Source organism: Colias philodice, chromosome 7, assembly GCF_061535455.1.
Source record: "Colias philodice isolate Cphi_HAF_F1 chromosome 7, ilColPhil1 Martin Lab GWU primary, whole genome shotgun sequence".
Lineage (NCBI taxonomy): Eukaryota > Metazoa > Arthropoda > Insecta > Lepidoptera > Pieridae > Colias > Colias philodice.
Genome location: NC_143092.1, coordinates 4,654,577 through 4,681,396, shown reverse-complemented (window position 1 = coordinate 4,681,396; position 26,820 = coordinate 4,654,577). Strand labels below are relative to the sequence as shown.

Sequence of the window (26,820 nt, the reverse complement as noted above, 5' to 3'; positions counted from 1 at the left end):
GGCAAAGTTGGGCGGGTTGCTTGTCATGGGTGTACCCATAGACTTTTAAGAATTCATCTATTTGAAAAAAAAAAAAATGGGTCTGGAATTTTTTAAGTATTTTTTACGTACTCAGCGTATGCAAATCTATAACCTCCTTTGAGCTTAGTATACCAACAGTGGGACACCCTGTATACAACTCTATGTACAGAACGCGGCCTAGACGATGGAAATCTCTACCAGACAACCCAGGAAAATTAACTACTAGACAAAATGAGAAAACGTGACTTTTTAATAATTATTTTAAGGGAGATAAAATTAAATGATAGTAAAAGAAAGTGTTGATAATTTTGACGCCTTACAAAATCTTAGAGCAAACTTGTGTTACACATAATTCTATTTTACAAATGTTTTACAATTTGTGCCATTACACAAATTCAAATACATAACACAGAAAAAGATCATTTATGTAATTAGAACTGTTTCAAATTTCTTGTACGGTATGTTATAACTAATATCTACGGTTTATTTTCTACTCTCGCGTCTTTATCATTACCACTTACTGTTTTTTGACTGGTAAGTTATAATAAAAAAATATATTTTATTTTTCGTCATTATTAATTATTATGCATCCTATTTTACCTCAGTTTGAGCTAATTTGGCACGATCGACTTTCTGCGCGTCAGCACACACAGATAGCCGGGGTACGGCTAACGCTGCGTTCTTGTCCTTTTCTTTCTCTTTCGCTTCTTTGTCTGGAATAAAAGCAAGAGTAAATTATTTTTACTTTGTAGTGAATTTTTGAATAATAAGTGTTTTTAAACACAAAGTAAAATGGTTAATAATGGCGTGGGCTTAGTTCAGGTTTTGGTGTTCTGTATAATATTATATTAGTAATTACATTTTATCGTATAAATAATAAAAAAATATATAATGTGATGTACTTAGTTATTGTGTGATTTTCATAACATTTCTGGATTTAACAGGGTATCAGGACAAAATGAATACATGATTAATTTCGTCAACTTGCTCAATACAAGGTAACGATATAGATTCAACATAATTGTTATATTTTATAGGCATTTGTTACATATATATTATCACATGTTACATGATGATACGGATAGTAATGACATAGTCAATATTTTATTTTAAAGGTATTATGTGGGCCGATCCCGGCGGCACTGCAATGCCGGGCCGACCCGTGACGGGAGTGGAGCGAGCCCCGAACATCCCGTCGGTTTACAAAAATCAGTTTAATATACTGGTCCCGCTGTGCGGGAACTTTCAGATATTAAGCTGAAAAGAACAGATACTACACTTTGATCTTAGCCAAAAGGCCGAGAAGCGATACCCAAACAAGGTCTTCGGGGGTATATCAATACATGAAAAAAAACTTCGAAAGCGTGATCTTCTTGTGCGATTTCCGCTAGTAGCGACATCTGTTGTAGAAACTTTGAATTATTGGGTAAAATTATCGTTCCTTTGGCCTAGGTAGTTACTAGTTATTATTCTGTGTTTTTGCTAAATTCGACGATTTAAATATTACCATAACTATTAAATAATAAAGTGTGTGCTCACTATACATTAACTTGCGAAAAAAGTGTGGGGTGCGCCAATACGCATTTAAAAACGCCGCGGCCGCGCAATAACATAATATTGTTTAGTGAAAAACAGTATCAAATTTTAAAAAAGGATGATAAACTTTTTGTTAAAAAATTACACCAAAACAAAATTCATGCCAAGTGTACGTCTGTTTTTGTTTAGCTGGTGTAAAGAGAAAATGTTTGTGTAGGCGTTTCTGCATGTGACAGCTACTCACTGGAGCAGTCCTGCGAGCTGGCCCACTTCTTCTTGTCGTCGGCGCTGAGGTGCGAGTGCTGCTTGCGGATGGAGCGGCCCCAGCCCGCCGTGATCGTGCCGAGCCGGGAGAACGCGCGCTTCACCATCGGGGAGCTCGGGACGCTCTTCGGCCTTCAATAAATAAATGATAAATATTTTATTTATTTATTTATTTATAAGCTTTATTGCACACAAACAGAAAATACAAATTTTACTTAGTAGGACATATTAAGTCAAAAAAAAGACGGGTTGCACTCCAGGAGTGCCGGCGGAAGTGAAAACTTGATTATTAACGTTCAGCATGTTTGATATATTGGAATGGTATCCGTCTTACGCATGGAATGTAAGGGCTAAAAAAAAAACATCGGTCTTACGCTTTTTCGATCAGGCCACGTGAATGACGCGAGTTTCAGATTTTATACCCAACGCCGCTAAAGAAGTTTTCACTTCAATAAATATTTCAGGACAATTTTCACACACGGCACAATCTGATCCCATACTAAGCTTTCGCTTGTGTTATGGAAACCAGATGGCTGACAAACATACATATATAATTTTTAAATAAATACTTATATAGATAATTAACACCCAGTCACAGAGCAAACACCTATGTTCATCACACAAATATTTGCCCCGGGTGAGAATCGAACCCACGACCTCTGGCTTGGAAGGCAGGGCCACTACCAACCAAGCCAACCGGTCAGTCAAAAATAAAACGTTGGTAATAATAATATATCGTTATAATATTGTAACGATTGAAATAATGTTTCATATTATTGGTTGAGATAGTTCAAATTCCGTCTTGTGATCGAATTTTTTCTAGTGTTATTAATTATTGGTTAATACACGGTGAATATGAGACTTATGAGTTCAGGTTAATTAACCAGTGAATAAAATACAAACAAAGAATACAATATATCGTGAAACCGAACGGGATAGTACGGATGTCGGATAGGTGCTATATATGACGTTTAGTGGAAAATAAATATCACTCTTACAGTAGGTATTAATGATTAGTTAGAAAACATGTATTGTATGCGTCTGTATAGTTGTTTGTGGACATGTTACATACATAAATTAATAAAATAACTAAATAAAATATGTGTGTGCACGTACCTGGGCGACTCAATATCGGGCACCTGCAGGAAGTTGCTGCTCTTGTGCTTGTTGGGCGTGGGCGAGAGCAGCGTGGGCGCGGGCCGCGCGAGCAGCTCCGCCACCGGCACCTGCGGGGAACCGAACCCCGACTGGATGCCGTACAGCATCTCTTGGAACACCCTGCAAATGTGCCATTTATATTGTAATAATAATTTAAATTATTTTCCTCAGAAATTTATAGTTACAGTTGCAAAGTATTGAGGACTGGTGTTTGCGATAGGCAGAAACCTGTAATGCAGATCGACATAGTAGTTGTCATAAGACAGATTGAGCGGTTGTAGTGTTCCACATTGTAGTCAAGCAGAATTTAATGAACTCAAGGGGTTTATTATGTGACGCAAAGTGCACAGTTGGATTTGCGGCGCGCGCCGCAGTTTTTTAAGTAAAGGTTTAACGGAATTCAGTCGATTCACAACGCACAGTGAATCTTCGTGATGAAAACTGTGCATATTTGAATGGATGTCACGTGTTTTGGTACGGGTGCAGAATAATTGAGATACAATGTCGCGTGGCGCGAAGACAAGTGCATGTATTTTTTTTTGCGTGCTGCGATACCTACTCATCAGTATAGTCAAACGCGAAATTCAGATTACCAGTAAGGATAGAAACATGGAATCGATATAAGCTTAAGATTGAGTTCGTACTCTGCATTAGGTATATCTGTAGGTATACACACCACATACTAACGATTTAGGTTATAAGTTATAACCATAAGTGGCCGAAATTTTCATACTTGTAATTATAATTATTCACGACAACTTAATCATCTTTACATTACCCACACAAAATCCTTACCTGCTCCTCACTCCCAATATCGCTCGTACTCCAATAAACCGCGTCTTCTGTTTCGACTGTCCCACAAGAAACACGACATCAAAGAGCTGTGCATTGTGGGCCATATTTAACTCGCTGTTCAGAAACACACGCGTGAAGTCCTTCGCAAGTTGGTCGTAGTCTTCGAACTGGTCGCGTACTGAGTCCAACAGGGGAGAGGATGGACGCATGTGTCCAATGGGACGCCAGGAACCTGGAAATGTGAAACATTATCATGTTACCAATGTTTTCATAAATATTCCCGTAATGTTAGGTCGCTAACATGAAAACTTTTTCGTTTTTACAACATTGGAAATACAACTAAGGTAATTCGAAATACAGCGTTAATCAAATTTAGGTATCAGATTTACGTCCTTAGCCTTTAGCCTAGAAACATATTATAACAGCTGATACATTAAAATGTTATCTTTTCGATGTAGTTAAGACAGAATAGCTGGAACTTGAAAAAACAGTTGGCAGTAGAATCTAAAAATTTTCTCTGAATAATAAATATTATCTTACTAGCTTTCCACCCGCAGCTTCGCCCGCGCAGTCAAAGAAAAACCATATTTCCCGTTCCCGTGGGATTACCGGGATAAAACCTATCTTATTTTCCGAGGTAAAAAGTAGCCTATGTCCTATCTCGGGTATCAAAATATCTCTATACTAAATTTCATGCAAATTGGTTCAGTAGTTAAGGCGTGATTGAGTAACAGACAGACAGACAGAGTTACTTTCGCATTTATAATGTTAGTATGGATTTATTACCTCGTCGATAAGGCTTCGGTATCTGCCCCGTCTCCGCGTGGTTCTGCAGGTTGGCCACAATGTCCTCTAACATCTGGCTGCGGGTTCGCTCCTGCATTCGCGCGAACTTCGGCGCGGAGTATGAGGCTCGTTCGCCGTTCACTATCTTTGTGAGCAGCCATTCTCTGGAATTGTTAACGTAAGAGTTATGAAAAATAATTATTATTACATTCTATCACCTTCCGAGCCGTACGTGAATATGACTTTATCGTAAAAGTAGAATTACCAAGCTCGCTGCAAAGTGTGCGAAACATCGGTTAAATAATATAATGAATAAATCGCGTTTCAAATCCGTAAAAAATTAAAAACTTTAATTTCTAGAGTAAGTAATTTTATTAGCTGCTTCAACCTTTCAATATGCATTCATTTAGCTCTTTAGTTGTTTTACTTTGGAAATCCTAAAAAACCGGTCCAGAAGGTTTGGAAATTCTTACGTCAGTAGACCCCTTTCTAAAATATGATATAAATATTATTTTAATTCTTATTAATTATTTACTCACCGGAACATAGCCCCCTTATCGAATACGCTCTGCTCCCACAAGTAAGGCTTGTACGCGCCGACTTCATCCCGCGTCACCACCGACACTTCATAGCGTGTCGGTCGACGCTTGATTTTGGCCGACACTCGCACTGAAATTGGCAGACAAATTCGAATTATTAAAAAAAATATTCCATATACAAACGTTAAAATGGAATGAAGTTCTATCTCAATCAATACCAATTGAAAATAATATTCCACGAAATAATAAGCACAAACACACAAAAGGTGTTTACGACGACGGTAAACGTTAGGGCGAAATATTTTTCTTCATGAAAACAAATGAAAAGGTGTATGCACCTACAAAATTAATTGCTAAGCGTGCAATTATAAGGACTGCATATAAACGGAAGTTAAAAACGAAAAATCCTTATAAGGTGGAACCATAATATGAGGAAACTTATCGTATGTGGTAATGGTATGCGGTATTGATATCTAGATTATAATTTTTTTATTACTTGTGCATATTAATATATTGTGTCAAAAAATATACGATGATGTTATAGCACGTTTTAAATTATTCAAGACTTCCACGAATATTCCGGATATCCAGAGGGTCAGAATCAGTAGAAGGCTAAAGTAACCCGCGGCATTTTTCCCCAGGGGTCTGGAGATATCATATACCTACGTATTTTTTCTTTATGATATATAAAAATTGATTTTATCTAAAAACCTGAATGCGTGCATAATTAATGTGTGTACCGCATTTGGAAAGAAAAACTAAATGTAGAAACAGAAGCAGAGGAACAAATTGTGTTAGAATCGAATTAAATCTAGCTCAGGATACCACTAATGGAGAGAGATTTAAAGAAATTAAATAAATTCCCCAGACACATCAGTAGATATATTTAGATGCCGCCTACAGCAATTGTTTTCTTTGGTTTCCAGTTAATTGTACTTATTTAAAGGGGCACTAAAGAGAGTTAATTACTTAACATTACGTAGGAGTTCAAGAAATTTTCTAGAAACAGATACTTCACTCATAGTTTACTTTATACTAATTGAGACTGTACTGAACAATAACAAATTGTTAAACCCAATACAAAAAATATAAAAAAGTCCTTCGAGTCCTCAGTCCTCGAAGGACTTCAGAAATAATTACAACCAATTCAACGTCTATAATTAAATTCCATTACAAAATGACTTACCCAAAATGAACGTATGTAGAAAATGGCTCTTTATACAAGCTGGTGAGAAGGCAGTGTTATCAGCTTCTAAGAACACGACGCACACGATATCATTGCCGATATGTCGTTTCCTCTGTAACTTTTGAGGGTCATGTCTCTCGTATGGCAGGAGTGTGGACACGTGGAACATTATCTCTATGCTCCTCCAGTTTGTGTATACGGAGTACAGGCCGGTTAAATCGTGGACTGTGTCCAGACCACCTTTGTATTTGTCGAAACCTACGGAACATGTGGAGGGAAGTATGGTAAAACGAATAGCTTATAAAAGGGTCATACGTATGTACGTCATACATATATTTTATTACTTGAAAATAATATAAAGTAGCTTAATAAGTGTAAATATACAAGTTTTAATTCAAAAGTTTAAAATCTAGGTGACGTACCTACTCTCCTAAAATGTTACTGTAGGTCCTTTATAACTCTGCCCACCAGAGACTAAAGAGCAGTAACAGCCCTTTTGTGATTTTTCGTTTTATTAGTGATTCTGAAAGCGGGTTTCTTAAGCTTTCTATTGAATTAACTTACTTATTTCTAAGACTATAAGAATGGTTTTTATTTAACAGTTTTCACTTACTGCAAACGAAAAAAATTAACAATTTGGCGTGATTTCCCAACTAAAATACAGTATAAATTATACTGCAGATTAAATTTTAAGGTTTCATAACTAAAATGCAGTAAGCAATATAATTTTACAGTTCTTTAGATAGTTTTATATTTCTGGAAAAAAATTAAAAAAAAAATTAATACGCAGTAAAATTTACCGCCATACAAGCTATTTTTACTGCAAATTAAGAAAATACAATTTATTGTCACGAACTCCCAACTAAAATGCAGTAAAATCAAAGCTTGTCGCATTTTAGTTGTGAATACTTAACATTCTTTTATCATTATAAACTGACTAACACGCAGTAAAATACAGCATTACTGCAGATTAGTTTGGATAGCATAATGACACAGATATGATTATTCCTAGCTAAAGTGCAGTTAATGTTTTAAATACTGCAACTGTGAACTAGCTATTTTTCTTACTGCACTAGTAAATTGAACACTTTTTTCTTAAAAAACTAACTAAAATGCAGTATTTTTTTGACCTTACTGCATGTTAGTTGGGTTTCTTGACAAAATAACTGATCCAAACGCAGTAATAGGGCTTTTTGCTGCATTTTACTAAGTTTAAAATGGTATTTTTTACAAAAAAGGCTATGCAGTAATAGGCACCAAAAAGAATAAATGGCCATAATAAATTCAGTTAATAAGATATATTTTTTTTTATTGCTTTAACGTGTGAACCTATGCCTTTACAACCTTTCTGCATTCAAATTTTTTTGCTTATCATTCTGTTGATTTTTTAAAATCAATTCTTAACTTTAAATGCGTTTTACTCGAAATCGTGATTTTGCTGTTACTGCACTTTAGTGTATGGTGGGCAGAACTAACATAAGGTTGGACATCTATTTAAAGATCTTAAACTAAAAGAATATTCAAAGAATCGAGTTATTAAAAGTGGTGTCAATTCAATCGTAAGAATTTATTTAATAAACGTTGGTTTTGCATAAAAGCAAGTTGTTATGATTGAACTGAGAATGAATGACATTACCTTTGAGTCGCACTTTTTCTCCGAGAACTTGAAGAAATTCTTCGAATAGCGGTGAATTCTCATTATTATCCAAGATTTCCTCCTCAGTATATTGGTTTTCTTTAACGTATATAATGCCAACTTTTAATTCGGATTTGATGAAAACCTGAAATAAGGGGTTAGAATGTTTAATTTCAACGAGCTTTCGAAGTCAAAATATGTGCGATAGATCATGATTTTCTTAGTCTCTACGTCGTTTTCGGTATTAAAATATTATTTTAATCGTATCGTTATTCATTACTTGCCCAAGGTCTAATAAATCACACATGTTACAATCTTGTATACTTAATCTTATTTTCCTGGGAACCTAACAAAGGCGATGGAGTAATTTATCAGAAAATTACAGCCAAGGAGGCAATCTATTTCCGTGTTCGATCTATTAGTACCGGTTTGTACAAGGATTTCAGTCTCAGGAGACTTCCTTTATTATCCTGAAGTTATTTGTAAGACTTAAAATTGGGCAAATTTATATTGAGAGGTCACTAAATTCAATTAATTTTCGGGGTTTATTAAACATAATCAACTAAATTGAATGACTATATAAAATTAACTTCCAGTATTAGCAACATATTAAAGTCGTTTATAATTTACTTAGTTCGAATATATCCATTTAGATTATCTTTTATCCAGTAGTAAAATCGTTATGAATGCTAAAAGTATTATGATGAGGGTTTAAGCGTGTAGCTATTTTTACAAGCTCTGCAAGGTTATTAAGATGCTTCGGCATTGAAAGCCTATAAATGTCTATAATGAGTGAAATTCCCTTCCTATAAAAGCGCTCATCTAATGGGCGTTTGCCGTTGCTCTTGCCATTATAAAATCTATTATATAACAAACTTCTTTGTGATACACTAAATAGTAGCCTGATTAGTTGTTTTAACGTATTTCATTAATGGAAATGATATTATAGAGGAATGAAAATATCAGAAATAAGTAATTATTTAGTACTAGCTGCGCTCGCAGTTGCCTCGCGGTTTCACCCGCGTGACTCCGCTCCTGTTAATCTAAGAGTAATGATATGTACAGTAATGTATAACCTATAGCCTTCCTCGATAAATGGGCTATCTAACACCGAAAGAATAGTAGTTCTTGAGATTAACGCGTTCAAACAAACAATATCTTCAGCTTTATAATATTAGTATAGATTATAATATTAGTATAGATAACGCTGTTTTTTTTTTCAAAATTAGGCATTAGCAGTCGTGATACTGATGCTCTTGCCATTATAAAATCTTTTGTTTACTTTTTCAGCAAACTGCACTTGAAGCTTATGTCACCAATTTGATAATATGCTTTACGGCCTGGGCAAGGCATAGAAAATCTTTGATATTCTGAAACGTAGTCAAACCGCTTTTCACGATGTCTTTTAAGGTTTCTTCAGATAAATTAGAAGTCAGAGGCTCAGTTTTCTTACATTTTTGCCACATAGTTAAGTCGGTATAATCTTTTGAGCAAGTATACAAGAGAGTTAAAAAAAAATGCATTTGCAACTTCAAATATCAAATAACCTTTGGTACGGAGTGACAAAATACTTCAGTTATCTTTTCTTGTTCTTTTTTGTTAGTTTGTCAGTCTTGATAAGGTTTTAATAAGCGTCTATATTCATCGAATATGGTGTGTCGAATAAGTTGTAGTACTCTATTAAAGCTAATAGTGGGAAGCGATGCTTTTCGCCAAACATCAAACATTTCCGTAGCTAATCTTTCGGATAAATCATGAATTTTGTTATTTTATCAGGTTTTAATTCATATCTAATAAATTAGTAATAGTTTCTTAGCATCAGTACAAGTTGGTAATTGAGACACTGGGTACTTCTCTGGCAAACAAAATACAGGACAACATGTCGTTTGTCGTATTTTGACTTGCAACACTTTACTGTAACAAAGCGAAATTATAGATAGAACTCACATCAAAAATATTAAATTATGATCTTAATTGTATTTACGTGTAAAATGTAATAAAGAAATATTACTAACATTAGTGTTATTTCCTTAACGGCACTGTTTAAAATCAACGTTTCCTACAATAAGAGTCGGCGCAAACGGGCCACCGACCAGAGCCACTGGTAGCCAGCGATAGCCACTTTTTATATATTGAAATATTATGTATTCTGTGTCTTCCCGTTGGCAACCAACGAGATAACACAGAATCTGATTTAGCGTTAATTTGTAAAAATTAAACTTTAGTGATTTTCGACTAAATTTTTAGAATTTCTGAAAGTTCATGATGTTGGGGGCACCTCTAAATGTATCATCTGCAAAGTATAATTTTGCATGTGTATTTATGAGCAATAATGACATCTTTTTACAGGTATGCCGAAACGAAAATGAAAAAAAATATTTTTCACTCCACCCTAGTGTACATACCTACACATGATACGTAACAGGGCGGCTCTCAACAAAGTTCCGACTTACGCGCACCTCTGACGGGACTTAATGAAAATTGGCAGGTCACTGGATCGAACAAACTTGCTTCAAACAATGGGTATTTTATGAGCAACAAGAATAAACTTTGGGTTGTGCTCATAGAGAACATTTTGAAACAACAGAATCGGGTATGGAATATATTTTCCTTCAAGCCTATCATTCTTAACTGAGTAGATACGATCATATAGATCTATGTTACTATTAAGAGATTGATGACGTGATTTTCTGTCATTGTTGTGTGTGTATTTCGTAAGAAATATTTATTTCTATTTTCTATCCGTTTGTTATCTATTTCAAACCTTTATATTTTTAGAAAACCTTTTACATAACACCAAAAATACGTCGATTTGAAATAAAGGAATCGGTATGGTAGTTATAAATTCAAAATAATGATGACAACAATATCTACTAATTAAAATAAAATTAATAACATTTGGTGTTGATCGGATTAACACATTACCATACCTCAAACGAAACTTCATAACATATTTTAGATAATTTACAAGTAAAGTTAGGCGCTCATTCACAAACTTGATACGTGTGTCTAGTAGTTTGGTTTGAAACTTGTCATTTGTTCATTACCGTGATTAGTTGCAAGGGGTCGGGTCTAAAGGGAGAGAATCCCTTCCTAACACTCATTAATGTTTCACGCTCGTGAGCGAAGGCGCCGTTTATTTGGTGATTGGGAAATGAAAAAACAATCGCTGCGAGACTTACTAATTTATTAGCGATCGAGAGTTTGGCCGAATTCCGAATGAGGCACGATTGAACCGGCTTATTAAGCATTTATATGTTAATGTCTAATTGGGTTTTTATTGCACGTAGCACTCTGTTGGCGACATTGAACAATTAAATTGCGTAATTAATATTAGATTGGTACCTATCGAATTTGTGTTTATCAGAATTTCAGTATAACGAATGCGTTTTTTAGGTGACCACCGAAATTTTTTAATAGAAGTTAACCAAGTTTTCAAATATCGTTAACCAAAAAGAAGGTTAGGTTAAAGGTTATAGATATCGAAAGATTACATATAAATGTAGTTCTAATAACATTTATAAACTTAAAATTTCAAATACTTCCAATTTAAACCATCTAACGACACATACATAAAAATTCACATGACCAAAAATCTATTATATTCTGTAATACAATACCTGGTCAAGCTTCAACAGTTCTTCCGGCGTATCCGGCAGCTGTCCCAGCATGAGCGGCGGGTTGATGTTCACCTCCTTGCCGAGGGACCGCACCACCTCCTCCCGGTTGTACCGGTCCGCGAATACGCACGACGCGGGAATCAAACCGTGCACCGTGTAACTTATCGCTCGTACTAAAATCCTACAATGTATAATGTTTTTAGCGAACGGCATGTTTCTTTTTATCATCTTTTCATCGCCATGTATATGAAGGTAGTGCATGCAAGTTGTAAAGTCCGTTAAATAAATTTCTCAAAGTATGGACAGACGAATGACCTGTTAATTAACATAGGCATAACTTTGCGTCTACGCATTTCATTTCATTTCATTGGTCATTTCATTGTTTAAACAAATCATAGTGTATTAAAAATGGATATACCTACTAAAACATGTTGTCTATGTATTTTGAGCCTAATAAACTTTTTTTATGTCTCCCTGGCAACGGGCTACATCATTATCGGAAAAATGTTGCGTGAATTTTCATTTGTGTATCGGTTTTTGTGATTAGGATGAAATTTAATAAGTTGATATTACCTAAAGATATTGTATATTTATGAGTATCACAATCATTAAAATCCAATTGTGATTTTATTACATTACTGAGCGCGTTCGTAATAACTATTGTGGAATTTGTATTAAATACAATATTAACATTTCACGAAAATATAGCATAATAATATCCAAACACACAACTTCAATAGAAATTAGATTCATTGAAACCATAGGTATTAAATTTTATCACACTTGATACGAATTCCCAACTAAGGTGCCCTAGTTTAAACTATACGAAAAATTCTTACTAATTTTCTTAATAAAAAAATAAAACATTGTCAAACATTATCTGTATCACAGAATACCGTGGTTATATGTAGGTACACGTTAATGGACATTTAACGCTAACAAAGTACGACGGTATGTTCAGCGCAGCAACTTGGCTTACAAATTGACTTTTCAGACCACAAACAAGAAACAAATTAGAACTTTATTTGTCCACGCTTGTTCAATTAAGCTTGATTTTATTTACAATTTACTTTATTCACTTTTATGTTCAGTGTTTTAGGGAACTCTATTATTGTTACAATGTAATAAAATAAAATAAATACATACCTACTGTGAAAATGTATGACATAATATACGTAAGAAAAATTGAGGGACGTATCGTATCTGGGTTCTAGGTACCAATAGCAAAAAAATCTGTTGAATTAGTATTTGACACAAAACGTCTGCAGAAAAAGAAATTTATGAGAGATTATGATCAGCATAAGAATGCTTTAATGACAATGTAGATTAAATTTTATACATACATAATTTTTGTTCAAAATTTAATCTCAATTTCCAAGAATTTATTTTAAGGTACAATAGAAGTATGCAAGATGCAGCGTTTATGAAAATTTATAGAGCTTAAATGAAACTCCCTTGCTTCCCCTTTTTCAGTTTCTCTACGACAGAGAATAATGAAAATACCTGTGTACGTCAGTATGCCGCTCAAAGCACTCTGTATTCAAAAAGAGATATTTTGTTACGCGTCCTGATTTTAATGAAGTGTATTTATAATTCCGAACTAATGGGTATAAACTTTGATATATGAAAACGTTTCGTGTATCAATAATTGCCATAAATGTTCAAAATAATTGGAGGTAACATTGAAATATGTAATCGTGCTTTAGATATAAATATTGGCCCTTTTGCTTATGACGCTCATACCCACACCACACCCCAATCATTTAGGATTATTTCATACGTTTCACACGGTAAAGTCATGAAGAATAGGTACGGAAAAGTCGAGTTTATGAGGCACATTTAGATAAAACACGTACAAAAGCTTCAAATATACTTTTGATCGAGTGATGCGGCGAATAAATCCCCTTGTAAATATGTAAATTATTTTTAGGCGAATACTCCCTGTATTCCAAAATCCGTTTTATGAATACATCCGAGACTAGAGAAAAACGAAATACGTAAAGGATTTATTATGAACAAAAAGATGTAGGCGTAATACATATATATTTGACCACAAATCTTTTTATGCGGTGTTGGTTCTTATCTGAATATTTTTATGTTACAGCCAGTTTCTAATGTAATGTTTAAATATATTTTTAACAATGAAACGTATATATCCTTAAAATTTTTTTTGAATTGTGCAAAAATAATATTTTAAAATGCTTTAATTTATAGTGTAGAAATAAACATACAATATTTTTTTTATATGCCTTGTCAAATAAATTCTTCGCGACAGGGTAAGCGCGTTATATAAAGGAAATTGACATTGACAGGAAGACCATGCTACCTTTACACATTTTGCCCGTACATTATGTTAATTAAATTTTTTACTCCCGAAAAACAGTTCCAAGTTTTAAGTGATAGGAGTAAACGATATGAAGAAGTATTTTTTTTAATCTAAATAATTGCTGGGAGTTCATTTAGTGAGTGAATAGGTAGGTATGTTCTTTCTCTTGTAAAATAAATCTTTCATTAGTAGAATAAATGCTTAGGTACTCATTCTTATTATATATTCACACACACACACAATACATTCTTATTATATATATATATATTATATACTAGCGACCCGCCCCGGCTTCGCACGGGTGCAATGCTGATACTAAATACACTACAGAAAAATAATTGTGAACGTTGTATAGGTATAAAAATATAGCGGCCCGCTCCGGCCTCCGGCATCGCACGGGTATAAAATACATAGCCGGGCGGCCGCAAACGCTACGTCCTGCAATTTTTAAATCTGTAATATCTTCGAAAATATTCACTTAAATCATACGGTGTAAAGGGCCATATAGATCTATATTAAATGAACAATGTATCCATGGTATTTAATTGGTTAAGGATTAATGCTGTATTGGTTTAAATCGCTTCGAAAATTAGCCATTATTTGTCGTAAAAAGTAAATGACAAAAAAAAGTTATTGTGGGTTATCCATAAGAGATAGACATATACCATCGCGGACTTTTCTGTAGACCTTTTCAATGTGTATAATACTTAGTACAATATTTTGATAAAACTCGTAGGGTTCAGCCTGCGTTTGCAATGTAAGCGGAATAAATGTAATTTTTTACGACATCACATTAGAAACCTCAAAAATAACAGTACTTCTCCACTACTTAATGGATCTTATTATACATATAAACCTTCCTCTTGAATCACTCTATCTATTAAAAAAAACCGCATCAAAATCCGTTGCGTAGTTTCAAAGATTTAAGCGTACAAAGGGACATAGGGACATAGGGACATAGGGACAGGGAAAGCGACTTTGTTTTATACTATGTAGTGATAGTGATTTTAATAACACATTTCAAGTCAACTATGATCTGTAACGTTCTCGTTAGTCGAATTCAATTAGGTAGGTAATTAGTATTACTTATATTATACCTATGTACCTAACAGTTGTCTGTTTAATTTTGTTTATCTACCGCTTATGACTTACAATACCACTTTCTTATGATGACCCGCTTTCGTGCGTTTACGATAGGCCTTTAGAGGCAAATCAACCTGCGTCGCGACGGCACTTAATTAAAGACTACCGTAATTTGCATGCCCGCATTTTACATCTCGTTTTAAATTAAAACGGCCTTAATGTTGTAATATAAGCTGTATTTATAGGATGGAAATTAGGAGACGGGTGTATGAAGTTAAACATATTCTGGATAACGTAATTCTAAAAGGTTCGGCTGCTGTAATTGATTTCGATCCATAACACGTTATTTAACGGTTCGATAGGTAAGCTAGTTTCATATTAACCATGCTTATCTTTTAAATATACAATTTTTACCTATCAGTATAATATTATGTAGGAACAGAATTGCCTGCGATAAATTAAAAATGCGTATCGAACGCCTGATAAATTATACCAAATACGATCATAAAGTATCTACTTTTTTGTAATAAAATTCAGGTAGTCTTTTTTATTAAGAGTAATCACACCCCTTTAATAACTTCGGAGGAGGGTGAATGTAGCAAATAATTTAATTAACCATGTATGTGTGTATATTTAAATAAGATTTTATAATATTCATGAGAAAATAAATTTTAGCTTGACCGCGAATAATTTCACAGACAAATAAACTATATTAATTAAAGCAACGCTTGATTAAATTCTATTCTCGCCTTTCAGCGAAGACCGGAGATTCATAACATTCCCCTGAGGGGACAACTTCAAACTAGATGCTTCATCGATTAAGCTACTGTCAAATTTATTTAGTATTGCCAATAGATATAGATTAATGAGAATCGATCCCAAGTTTTAAGGGCTTGTGATCCTTTATAATGTTTAGGTCTAAACAATTTGAGTTTCGAACAAAGTCGAGTTATATGATGGACTTCAAACAATTTAAGTTAGATAACTTAAGGATCTAAAATAATCGCGTTACAAATTATTAGATATATTAATTACACAAAATGACGATGACAACACAGGCTTTCAATACACATAACCATTTCGATAAATTTACGAATAGTTAGAATATAATATTTCGCCAAGTAGATAACATTATATTACTTATATGGCAATAATGCTATACCGTCGTTTCTCTCAATCATAATTCTGAAGCGTGTAGCGAAAAATGTGCTATAAGTTACTTACCTAAACTGATCCCTGGAGTTAAGCGTTTCTTGTTTTATAGAAAGTATCACAGGTCCGAGGTCTTCGTCATTTGTGAAATAGTTCCAATGTTCTGTGCCATAGAAGTATTTTTCGTATGTCTCCTGTTCGACGGAAGTTAGTTCGAATCCACCAGATCTCTCCCATTGTTCCTCTATGGCGGTTTTCTTCTTGGGCGTACTGCCGCCATTATCACTGCTGTCCTCTGCCGCTTCGTCCAGGGAACCTGATCTTCTGTGACGATCTGTGGAGAATATCTCATCTAAGTTTGGTATCTAAGTCTATGTAGTCTCTGTCCAATATTTTACAAATATATTCTCGTAATGGGAGGGTCACAAAACTAAATAATAAATAGGTAATGCAATGAATGATCGTTTTCTTAGAGTTAGCTGGATATTATTATTCAATGTAGAAATTCACCACAAATAATTAATTATCTACACAGTAACTTCAGAATCGTATGTTATCAAAGAACCAAAGAAAGTATCAGTAGAAATAATACCAAGGAGAATATTTTTGAAATTTCATAAAGCTCACCCTATTTTCATACCGAACTTTTTCAATATCTGTCGAGGGGCTTAAATCATGCGTTGGCATCTACTTCCGCATTATATTTATACCTTTAAAGCCTAGTAACGTTATTATCTGTGAGCTACAAATAGAAGGCTTGCAGCCATTGTTCGCGGTCGCATGCAAGCCATATTATCATCACCGCATGTATCTCGACTGTCAACCTGAGCCAAACAGATTATTGTGTCGTCGCATCCCATTTCACCTTATGATTAAATTTCCCCGAAAATTCGCTTCACGTTGAAATTGTATTACAAAGTTAAATATTTGGTAATTATATTATTGTGAAAGCAACTATTGATATGGTCTTTACCTTTCTTTGATTTCAACGTTTGGTTTGCAAACGTGTCTTTATATGATATCTTTCAGATACCTAGTTTCCTTCTTAACCCATTGAGCCCCAAGTGGCCCGATCGGTCCACGACACAATAGGTTTTCTATTGTGTCTGTGGTTCCGGGGCCTGAGTTATTAAGTACCTACTATGAAAAGAAGGATATTTCATACAATATTTTGTACCTAAGATCCTAAGCATATTTTACAAGTCGTTGCAAAAACTGTATTCAAAGCGAATATGATTTTATCTTTATAAGTCGTTTGTGCCAACAAAAGCCTTAGAAAATTGCTTTCTAGTTTCCACAAACATACACTTACACTGATTCTTTTCAGGCAAAAAATATGATGACAACGTTATCTTTAAAACACAGACAATGTTTTTATTAACTAAACCTAAAATTATCGAAAAAGCCACCTAGTTTATAAATCCGTTTTTTGTTTAATTATATCAATATATATTTTATTTCATCATTAATGGCTAGTTTTCAAGTGCTATAATCGTTTTATATGGTACTTATATCGAAGGGATGCTTGCTCATAAAGATTTAATAATAACAAGGTCCATAACCCCACAGAAAGTACTAAAAGTTTTCACCTGTTTTATACCAGATACTTTGCTAAAATGTATGTGATTTGAATTCCCAGACTGTTTTATCCTTTCTTAAGGACAGTGAACTTTATATTAAGAAATTTCCTAAGTTTGCGTTACTTTCTGACTTCTGTAAAATGCAAGTTTTGATCTTTATATACCTACGTATACTTTATCGACGCTTTGTATTTATTGGCTTAAAACTATGTAGCTGAGAACTGCATGTGGGTTACGTTACTGTATTTTTAGATAGATCGATAATATGGTTTATGCAATGACATTTGAATTCGACATGGTATATGGAAATTAATTAAGTATTAATAAAGGGAAATCCCAACTTCTACTCGATGTAATTAAATCCTAATCATGTTTATTAATTTTTCAATTGGTTGTTTAGATATCGGGAGCTTGGGGAATATATCATCTTATAATGATGTTTATCCCTTATTAGTTTATGAAGTCTGAAATGTTAAAAACAATTTTGAAGAATAATGTGTCAGCGACGCTTACAAATTCAGGAGAGATGTTTGTTCAGTGCAAAGACGACAGGGTGTCAGGGTAAATTATTAAAAATGATACCTCTCTGCTTGCTAAATTATGAGGGAACATTTTAGTGACGCTTTTCCTTTCTCATTTCTCTGTTCGTAAATTAGGATTCGAACATTTGTCATCCCGGCGTACACCTGAGTCTATCGGAGTAGACTTTTTATTTAACTTAACTTGCTTTTATTGCCCAATTTTATCATTCAATGATACATTTGTTATGATGATTAAATGGAATCACGTTTTTGTTATTTTAATCTATAAATACGCTAGTTATATTATTTAACGATTTAGTGAAATATAAGTTTAAAGCTTGTTTAAAGTCTTAAATGGAAATGTCTATCACGTTTTCCTGTCAAAGGCGGGACGGTCAAAAGCAGCAATTAAAAACGATTAATAATAGAACTCTACTGCTGCAATACCTAAATATTTTAATGTTAAATTTTAAAAACCCTATATTCATAACAAAATGGAGAATTTTTGTTCTAATATTTAAATCATGAAAATAAGCGTATAAAGTTTAATTTATACATAGAGTCAAAACAAACTTAGAAAGTCTGACGGCGGGTAACGTCTTGTTAAAAATACAATGTAAAATGTCGCCGGGACGCGAGGTACAAAGGTCAGACGAAACTTGGCTTATGCATCAATAATGCGCAGGAACGTCACCGGAAAAATGTCTTAGTCCCCTCCTACACGATTAGGCCTTCGTTGAGATGAGAAATGAATATTCTATGTTCCTGGGATTGCCGCTTACGACGCACAAAGTACGAAAATGTCGAAAATATGCCCCTTTTCGCATGACTGTAGTAAATAAATTCGTACAAAGAACGCGAAAAATTTTCTTTACGTTCATACACGAAATAAAATGGAGGTGCTTAGATTTACGAAACACATTTTCACGATAGAGAACTCGAGAGCTAGCAAATTTATATTGAATAAAATATTCAGTTAGTGATTACACGGCTACTTCACTCGAATCTATAATCGAGGCTACTAGATAAAATTTATATATTTTTATGAATTACGTTGAAATATAAAATTGAAATTTATTAAAACGTGATTATTTATATACATTTCCAGAATGATTGGCTTTCATGTAAAATGTAGAAATGTAGACTAGAAATGTTTACTGAAACAGTATCAAACTATTCAAATTAGAGTCGATACTGGGTTCGGAAGTTACTCCCTATAGAATATAACCGCAAACAGTACCGTCTGTAAGTGTATTGTGATAAGGTCAGTCCGATTCATTTATCATATAATGTACGTTTTGAAGTAGTAAAATTGTTATAAAACTTCCTCTACATATTCATTGTTTGAAAATTTTGTTTAAGAACGTAAAGGTAAAGACGTAATTGATTGATTCTCATTCTTTTTTTCGTAAGTCTCTATATTAACTTACTTCTGATTATCTTTAGATTCTATGATAACGTTGCCCGATAACCTTATTTCATATATAATATTCTGAAAACTACTCCTTCGGTTCCTTATTCTTTGAGAATATCGTTATGTTTGATGTCGCGATAATCAAACGTGATTTTATTGTAGCCATTGTTGTACAGGTGTCGAGTTTAATTTAGTTGGAACAAATAGATCAGTGTAAGGAATTGTACCGTGGAAACTGAAGCTCATTGTCTGTTTGTGGGTTGTGAATCGAGACGTGGTGTCGGGCGCCAAACATCTTCCTCTCCGTATATAATGAACCCGCTCGATAAATTGAAAACGTGTGCCGAATGAAGACTGACCCTTGGTGGCTTCATAGTTTAGTTTATTATTGTTGATGAATGACCAAATCATTTTCGTATTAAAATGTAATTTTTCACTAAAAAATACCACTTTTCTTAATGTGAAGAGAGAAATTAAGGAAAATAATAAAACTAATTAATTAATAACAATAGTTGGAATAAGTGGAAAAAAATTAAAGAAATTTTGAGCATTGGAAAAAATTGTTGCTTCCATAAAATGAGTAGAACACAATTTGATTAAATTCTAAAAAAGATTTTTAAACAGAAATTCTTACAATTTAAGATTTTTCACTTCAAGAAGTTAAATAATCGACTAAGTATTTTGAAGAGTGCAACCGCGGTCGTCGTAAATTTTGCAAAGTGCATTTTAACCACCAAGCAACTTTACTTACTTTTGGTTTCTTTGGAAGTATCAACGTAAAACGCTTGAAATATTTTATTATTGAATTAACTGGTGAACGTTTTGTCGTTGTGAAGTTACAAATTTAATCTTCGTAACTTAAAGTGCTTGACTGAACGAAATACTAATTTCATTTTTAATTAAATTATTTAATAAATAAAAGTATTTTGAAGAGTTAAATATGTATTAATTGTATATTGTAATATTTTTCATGAACAAATATCTTATTATATTATGTAACTTGCCTGCTACGGAAGGCTACGCCGTAGTACCTACTCATGAAATAATGGAATATTATACACCTTTTTTTAAAATAAATGTTCGTTTTTCTCAGTAATAGGTCAAAGCGATAAAAATTAATTAAAAGTGCTATAAAAGTTTAACGTGTGTAACATTTGAAGGTGAGTTATTGGGAAACTCTTCTAATGAAATTTATCGAAATTGAAAAAGTTCCCTAAATGCTCTCTCGTTAGGACCGATGGGGAGTAATTTTTTGTAACGGCTTTTTTAGTGTTTGAACAGGTTGGTATGAGTATTGTTCGTAGATTCATTCATTCAGATATTTATTAAAAATATTTAAAAAGTTTACTTCATATGCCTTTTAAAAATTTTAAAACCAAGATCAATGCATTTGGTGGTTGAATCATTCTATCCATTATTATTTTTATCTTAAAAAAATGTATAAAAATAGTGAATTCAAAGTTTATGAAGCAGTTTATTGTTGAAATAATTCTTTATATTCGACCATCAACTCAACATCAGTTACCAGTGTGTCATATAAATAGAGAGTAGAAAATCGTGTTTATGTAATACGTAATTCATTAGTAGATGAATCATTCAATGACAAAAGCATACATAATATCATCATAATTTTCCCATTTTTCTTGGCATTCTCTTACGTAGCATCTTGACAGATTGCCTTGGGAGACTTCTATCAATCATTTTTGGTACAGGATAGATTTTATTAGTCACTATGAAGGTAGCTTTATCGGTGTTTGATGTGATATTTATACTTAATATTGTAAATCTGAAGAGTTTGTTTGTTTGTTTGAACGCACTAATCTCAGGAACTACTGGTCCCATTTTAAAAATTCTTTCGGTGTTAGATAGCCCATTTTTCGAGAAAGGCTATTGGCTATATATCATCACGCTAAGACCAACAAGAGCAGAGCCACGCAGGTGAAACCGCGGAGCGCAGCTAGTAAAAAATAAATGAATCGAAAACTTAGAATCATGAGGGTTAGATATTGATACGAGTGGGGGAAACATACTGCGTGATATTTATTTCTTAGAGTACCAGATAAATTTTTAAAAGCTACGTAGAGCCAAGTGATATGAAAGTAATGTACCGATTCGATTTCATACGTTATTTGTATACTGCAGGCTGCAGCAAAGGAAACGTATTAAACAAAAAATATTTGTTTACTAAGAAACAATTTATAACATATTTGATTTTAACTGTAACAATAATATTATATCGATAACTAGAGGTCCGCCCCGGCTTCGCCCATGGTACATATTTCGCAATAAAAGGTAGCCTATGTCCTTTCTCGGGTATCAAAATATCTCCATACCAAATTTCATGCAAATTGGTTCAGTAGTTTAGGCGTGATTGAGTAACAGACAGACAGACAGAGTTACTTTCGCATTTATAATATTATAGTATATTATAGTATGGATTGCATTTACATAAAAGTCGATGAGTATATAGTATATATATATAGAGTATTAGTATATACATATTCTATAACATGTTACTGGCTGTTTAAAAATATATTTACTTCTTGACATATTACTGCATGTCGTCCAACATAATACACTTACCATTATCATTGTCCCTGTCCGGCCCGCTGTCATGTTCTGACTCCGATTCGTCCCATATCGTGTCTGTTGCTATTTTCTGACGTGAGCACTCTATCCAGTACCCCGGCGTGGGAATCAGGCTGTGCGGGTACTCTTCGCAGAATTCATCTAAAAGAATAAGCGGGTTAGAGAGATGTATGACGTTTTCAATGAAAAAGGTTCTGACATAGGGTGGTACACACGGTGGTTGGTAGGTAGGTTACTACGGCCCTGTGTTGTTGTACAAAATTTTTGAAAAAAAAAGAAACATTATATTTCTATGTTTTATTAATTTTTTTAACAAAATCCTAAACTGCCGTTAACGCTGGTTGAAAAAATACGTATAAAGATATCATTAAATAAGAAAATAAGACGAAAAGGAATCGTGATATTTTTTATTGAATCCATTTTTAGTTAGTGAAATACGACGGCTTTATGTTAATGTATATTATTTTTCACAGAAAGCCAAATTAGAGCATTTAGGGGAATGGCCACAGCTGGGCCGATATGAATAACGTTTTCCTTCAACGCTAATAAATGCCCTTCTATTAATATTAGAACTATTTCCATGTTTTTCATATTATTTATACCTATCATTTCTCAATAATCTCGCTCTGTGATATTTTTTTTTGTTTTAGCAAAAGTTACTTTTGTGTTTAGAAAAGTTTAGTATCTACGGATAGTACATATAATCATAATTGTAAACAAAAACCTACCTACTATTTAAAAATAAATCATGTAGAGCACCTGTGAAGCTTTGCTGAAAGTATTTTGAACCGCAGTAAAATTTGACAAAGCTCAAACAATCATTTGAAAAGTAAACCAAAAGAATTAAATGAGCACGCAGATTCTGCAGAGCGTTGTATTTATGTCATTACAGTTTTACGGTTCGCAACAAAACACACCTATATTTAAAGCAGTCCATGGGACGGAAATCTGATACCACGCCATTACCCGCCGGTCCCAGAGTCCTAAATAAAATATTTACACTCGGTCTTAGGGTCTTGTTGGCGGAAAATTTTCGGAAAATACAATCCGCAATGTTGCCACATCATTTTACTGATGCAAGTGAATATTCCGTGATGTTCACAGCTTTTGAATATTTTATGAATGTTATTTTAGAGTTTACATCAAATACTTGTGCACGTTTCAATGTATTTATTTGGTCGGAAAACATCATTTTAACTACGAGCTTCAGTCAAGTTTAATGTTATGAAATTGTTTATGGAAATTTTCATTTCAATCTGGTAAATATTTTTAAAGGTACCAACGCGAAAACGAAATAAGGAAATTGACAACTTGATGAAGGGAAGATAATTTTACTGATGTTGGAAAATAGACAGTGTTTTTTATTATTTAATAAATAAAATATTTATTGTTACTATGGAGAGTGTAAATTTTAGTTATGTTAGATAAAACTTTATTAACTTTAAGTTATGTTAAATAATGTAATAAATATTAAATACAGTTACACTTTTTATTATGACTTACATAATATAAAATTTATCATGCAGTATGTTTTAATGAGGTCTTCTTTCTTCTTTCTTCTTTTTCGCTGTTTGTTCACATCACTCAATTCACTGTAAGGTAGAACACCAAACTTTAATTATTATGCTTGGCGTTCATACTTAGAGTGTACTGAGATAAGGAATTTTTTGTTCTTTTCTTCCTCCAAGGTCTTGAAAATAAAGTAAATGCTATTCAATAAAACAATAATACATTATATCAAGAATCTATTTTAAAATCCATGTATGTTATAACCATTACTCTCAGTCTTATTGTTTTGTACTCTAGGTTGTTTACGAAACAGAATTAGTTTACAAACATAATTGCAACATTTATGAAAGCGAAATACATACGAAAGATTATTAATTTTCCATTCGTTAATCTTAAAAACAAATGTGGAGTTTTTCATTTAGCTCGACAAAAATATCGTAAATTTCTTGGAAACGTATTCGAAAATCCCTTCGAACGTATGGGATTTTTGGAATTTTAATTACTTTATTCATCAATTTTTAATTTCAAATATAGCATAAAATAAGGGCTCATAATTGAATACAATTAATTGGAATATTTCAAAGTCTTTTACTTAATATAAAAACAAACGACTTTTTGGTGATTTAATTATAGGACCCTTGTAAATTGATTTATATGAGACGAATCTTCCATAATAAGAAAGGTTACAACTTACAAAATATATTTTCTGTAATAATATTTCATTGGTGATATTTCACATCGCAAATTAATAATGAATTTATATGAGATGAACTATTTCTACAATTTTGCGTTACAGTTTGATATATTATTGTTACTAAATATAATTATTTTAATTTAATTTACATAATGTCACAATATAATAATATCATTCGATAACATATTCAATGTGAAAATGATATTATAAATTCTGTACATAAAAAGTATAAATATTAATTACCGTTTAAATTTTATTATGACTATAATAATTAACAATAACTACAACTTATACATTTAAATTTCACATTCAATGAAATATAGTGTTTAAATAGCGTTGTTGACAAATAAAATAAATAAAAAGTAATTGGCAGTAAACGGTAGTCGGTTGAATCGCGGGTTTTTATGAACTACGTGCTTTATCATACAATGTGAAGGTTTAATTAATATTTCACTGTGTGTTTTGGCTCTCTGCAAACGTAAACCTTTGCTGGATTTTAATTTGATATCATGTCACGCCTAGTGTAATTTTTGTGTGATACACAAAAAGGTGCTTACAACGTGGCTTGCACAAATTGGTTTTTAATCCGTAGGTATGTTATGGGTAAATTAACTGAGTTAGACATTTTAACCTCCTTAATTATGGTTGAAAACTGACATATATACAATATACATAATATATTTAACATAGTACATACCTACTACAAAATGGGAAACTTTTTGACAAAACCGAACAAAGACAAATTGCTACAATATAAATTAAGTTATTAGACGCAAATAATAAATGTCAACCCTAATAATAACACATTTCACACGAGGGTAATTTTATCAAAAGGGTTTAGTTATAAATCGAATGTAGGTTTGTGAATCTACATTAGATTGAAAGCAGTAAAGTGTTAAACTTGGCCGGCTCCGTCAATGGGGTGGTAGCAAATATATTAGTCTCAGGGAAAAGGGCGGCACAAACACGATTTGGGGTTGCCATACTGAACAAGTTTTACCTTTAATGTACGATGTGTGTCGACTTATCCAATTGTGAAAAATTGGGAAATCGATTAAGTTGCCCTCAAAGAATTCTGTTTGGGTTTTCTAATGGCTTGGAACTGCTGGGGAATATAATGAAGTAAACATTTCCCGTAGCTGTGATTCCAAATAATATAAAAAAAAAACGTTACGCATTGGGAATCTACAACGTTTTTTTTAAATAGATATCTACAACTTTTTTTTAAGAAAACCATTACCGAGATTATTTGTTCCATTTATTATCGACTTTTTTTACTTGCTTTGAAAAAAGCTTATACAATAACGTATTTTAGATAAATGTTTTGATTTATCTTCACATCTTTTTTACAACACACAAAACATACCTACATGTGGGTAGGTAGATACACAATTTTTACAATAAAGGGTTATTTTTAGAACTACATTCAGTTGAACATACGCAGATGTTTTGATGTCTCTAAAGCTTTCTCTTTGTTGAAGGTTTGAGGTAATCGTAAGTTTTCTGTTATTCTTAAATGTCGTATATAAATGGATGTGTTGCGTCGCGAACAATACGCGAAACGTACACAATTGACAGTGTAGTATCCTCGCATCCTTCCCAGAATAAAGAGCTTATGTATTTTATAAAGGTACGTTATACATTTACGTGGGGGTTTCCGGAGGGTGAGCGGGTTTGTGAGTCTGTGGTGAACGCGATTGACTCAGGAAATAGCGGAAATTAAGTTACTTTTCGTTTTACAATTATTCTAGACGTGGCGTGGATGGGCGTGGTGTGACTGTCGTTTCTTTTTGTGTTTGATTTCGGTTGTCGATGGCATTCAGGGAACTGATCTAGTTGAAATGTATAATTTCTTAAATGTATTTAAAAACAAGATTCAATAACTGCACGAATTTTTCTATAATACTAAAATCTAAATTTATTTTTGTGTTAAAATTTTCTTTATTATTGCACCACCAATAAACAAGTCTGTAAATCATTATAAACTCGTCAAAAGATGCGACAGCAATCCTTTAATAAATTCATTATTAACAATTATTAACTCAATTATGCAGGTGCCATGGGGTTGAAAATACGTCGAGAACAATATCAGTTATATCACAATAGTCGGGATGAGATTACCGCGAACACGTTTCCTCCATTTTCACTTGACAGTTATTGACTGGTTGTTAGCTGACAGCGTAGTATGCAGCCTGCTGAGTTGCAGATGAAAATACGAAATATGAGATGGATCCACCCTGCTGAAGCCTATTTGCAGTGACTGGCATGTGTATAAATAACCGCCTATAATGATGACGGGCCTTTAACATGGGTAGACGTAGACACATGTACGGATTGTATGAACACTCTTGTTTGTCAGTAAGTAATATACCAATTTTATTTTGGACAGGATAATCAGGCGTGATATTTGC

At 33.2% G+C, this 26,820-nt stretch overlaps 1 protein-coding gene, 1 long non-coding RNA gene and 1 other non-coding gene across 3 annotated transcripts in view; 1 reads left to right on the top strand and 2 right to left on the bottom strand.

The window, feature by feature from the left end:
- Positions 1 to 26,820, bottom strand: part of rsh (Rap GTPase activating protein radish) — a 44,761-nt gene that overhangs the window by 3,794 nt on the left and 14,147 nt on the right. Inside the window, exons 5-15 of the mRNA XM_089697078.1 lie at positions 22,201 to 22,347; positions 16,175 to 16,436; positions 11,542 to 11,722; positions 7,922 to 8,066; positions 6,286 to 6,543; positions 5,100 to 5,229; positions 4,561 to 4,724; positions 3,775 to 4,006; positions 2,938 to 3,099; positions 1,802 to 1,953; positions 622 to 734 (exon numbers count right to left, since the gene is read on the bottom strand). Coding sequence (XP_089553204.1) covers positions 622 to 734; positions 1,802 to 1,953; positions 2,938 to 3,099; positions 3,775 to 4,006; positions 4,561 to 4,724; positions 5,100 to 5,229; positions 6,286 to 6,543; positions 7,922 to 8,066; positions 11,542 to 11,722; positions 16,175 to 16,436; positions 22,201 to 22,347 — 1,946 coding nt within the window. The remainder of the gene's footprint in view (positions 1 to 621; positions 735 to 1,801; positions 1,954 to 2,937; positions 3,100 to 3,774; positions 4,007 to 4,560; positions 4,725 to 5,099; positions 5,230 to 6,285; positions 6,544 to 7,921; positions 8,067 to 11,541; positions 11,723 to 16,174; positions 16,437 to 22,200; positions 22,348 to 26,820) is intronic.
- On the bottom strand, positions 1,139 to 1,331 carry LOC149487011 (U2 spliceosomal RNA). The gene has a single exon (XR_016315914.1). It is a non-coding gene; the product is annotated as a U2 spliceosomal RNA (small nuclear RNA).
- LOC149487006 (uncharacterized) overlaps positions 14,437 to 26,820 on the top strand; it is a 191,238-nt gene continuing 178,854 nt past the window's right edge. Inside the window, exon 1 of the long non-coding RNA XR_016315831.1 lies at positions 14,437 to 14,862. This is a non-coding gene — a long non-coding RNA (uncharacterized LOC149487006). The remainder of the gene's footprint in view (positions 14,863 to 26,820) is intronic.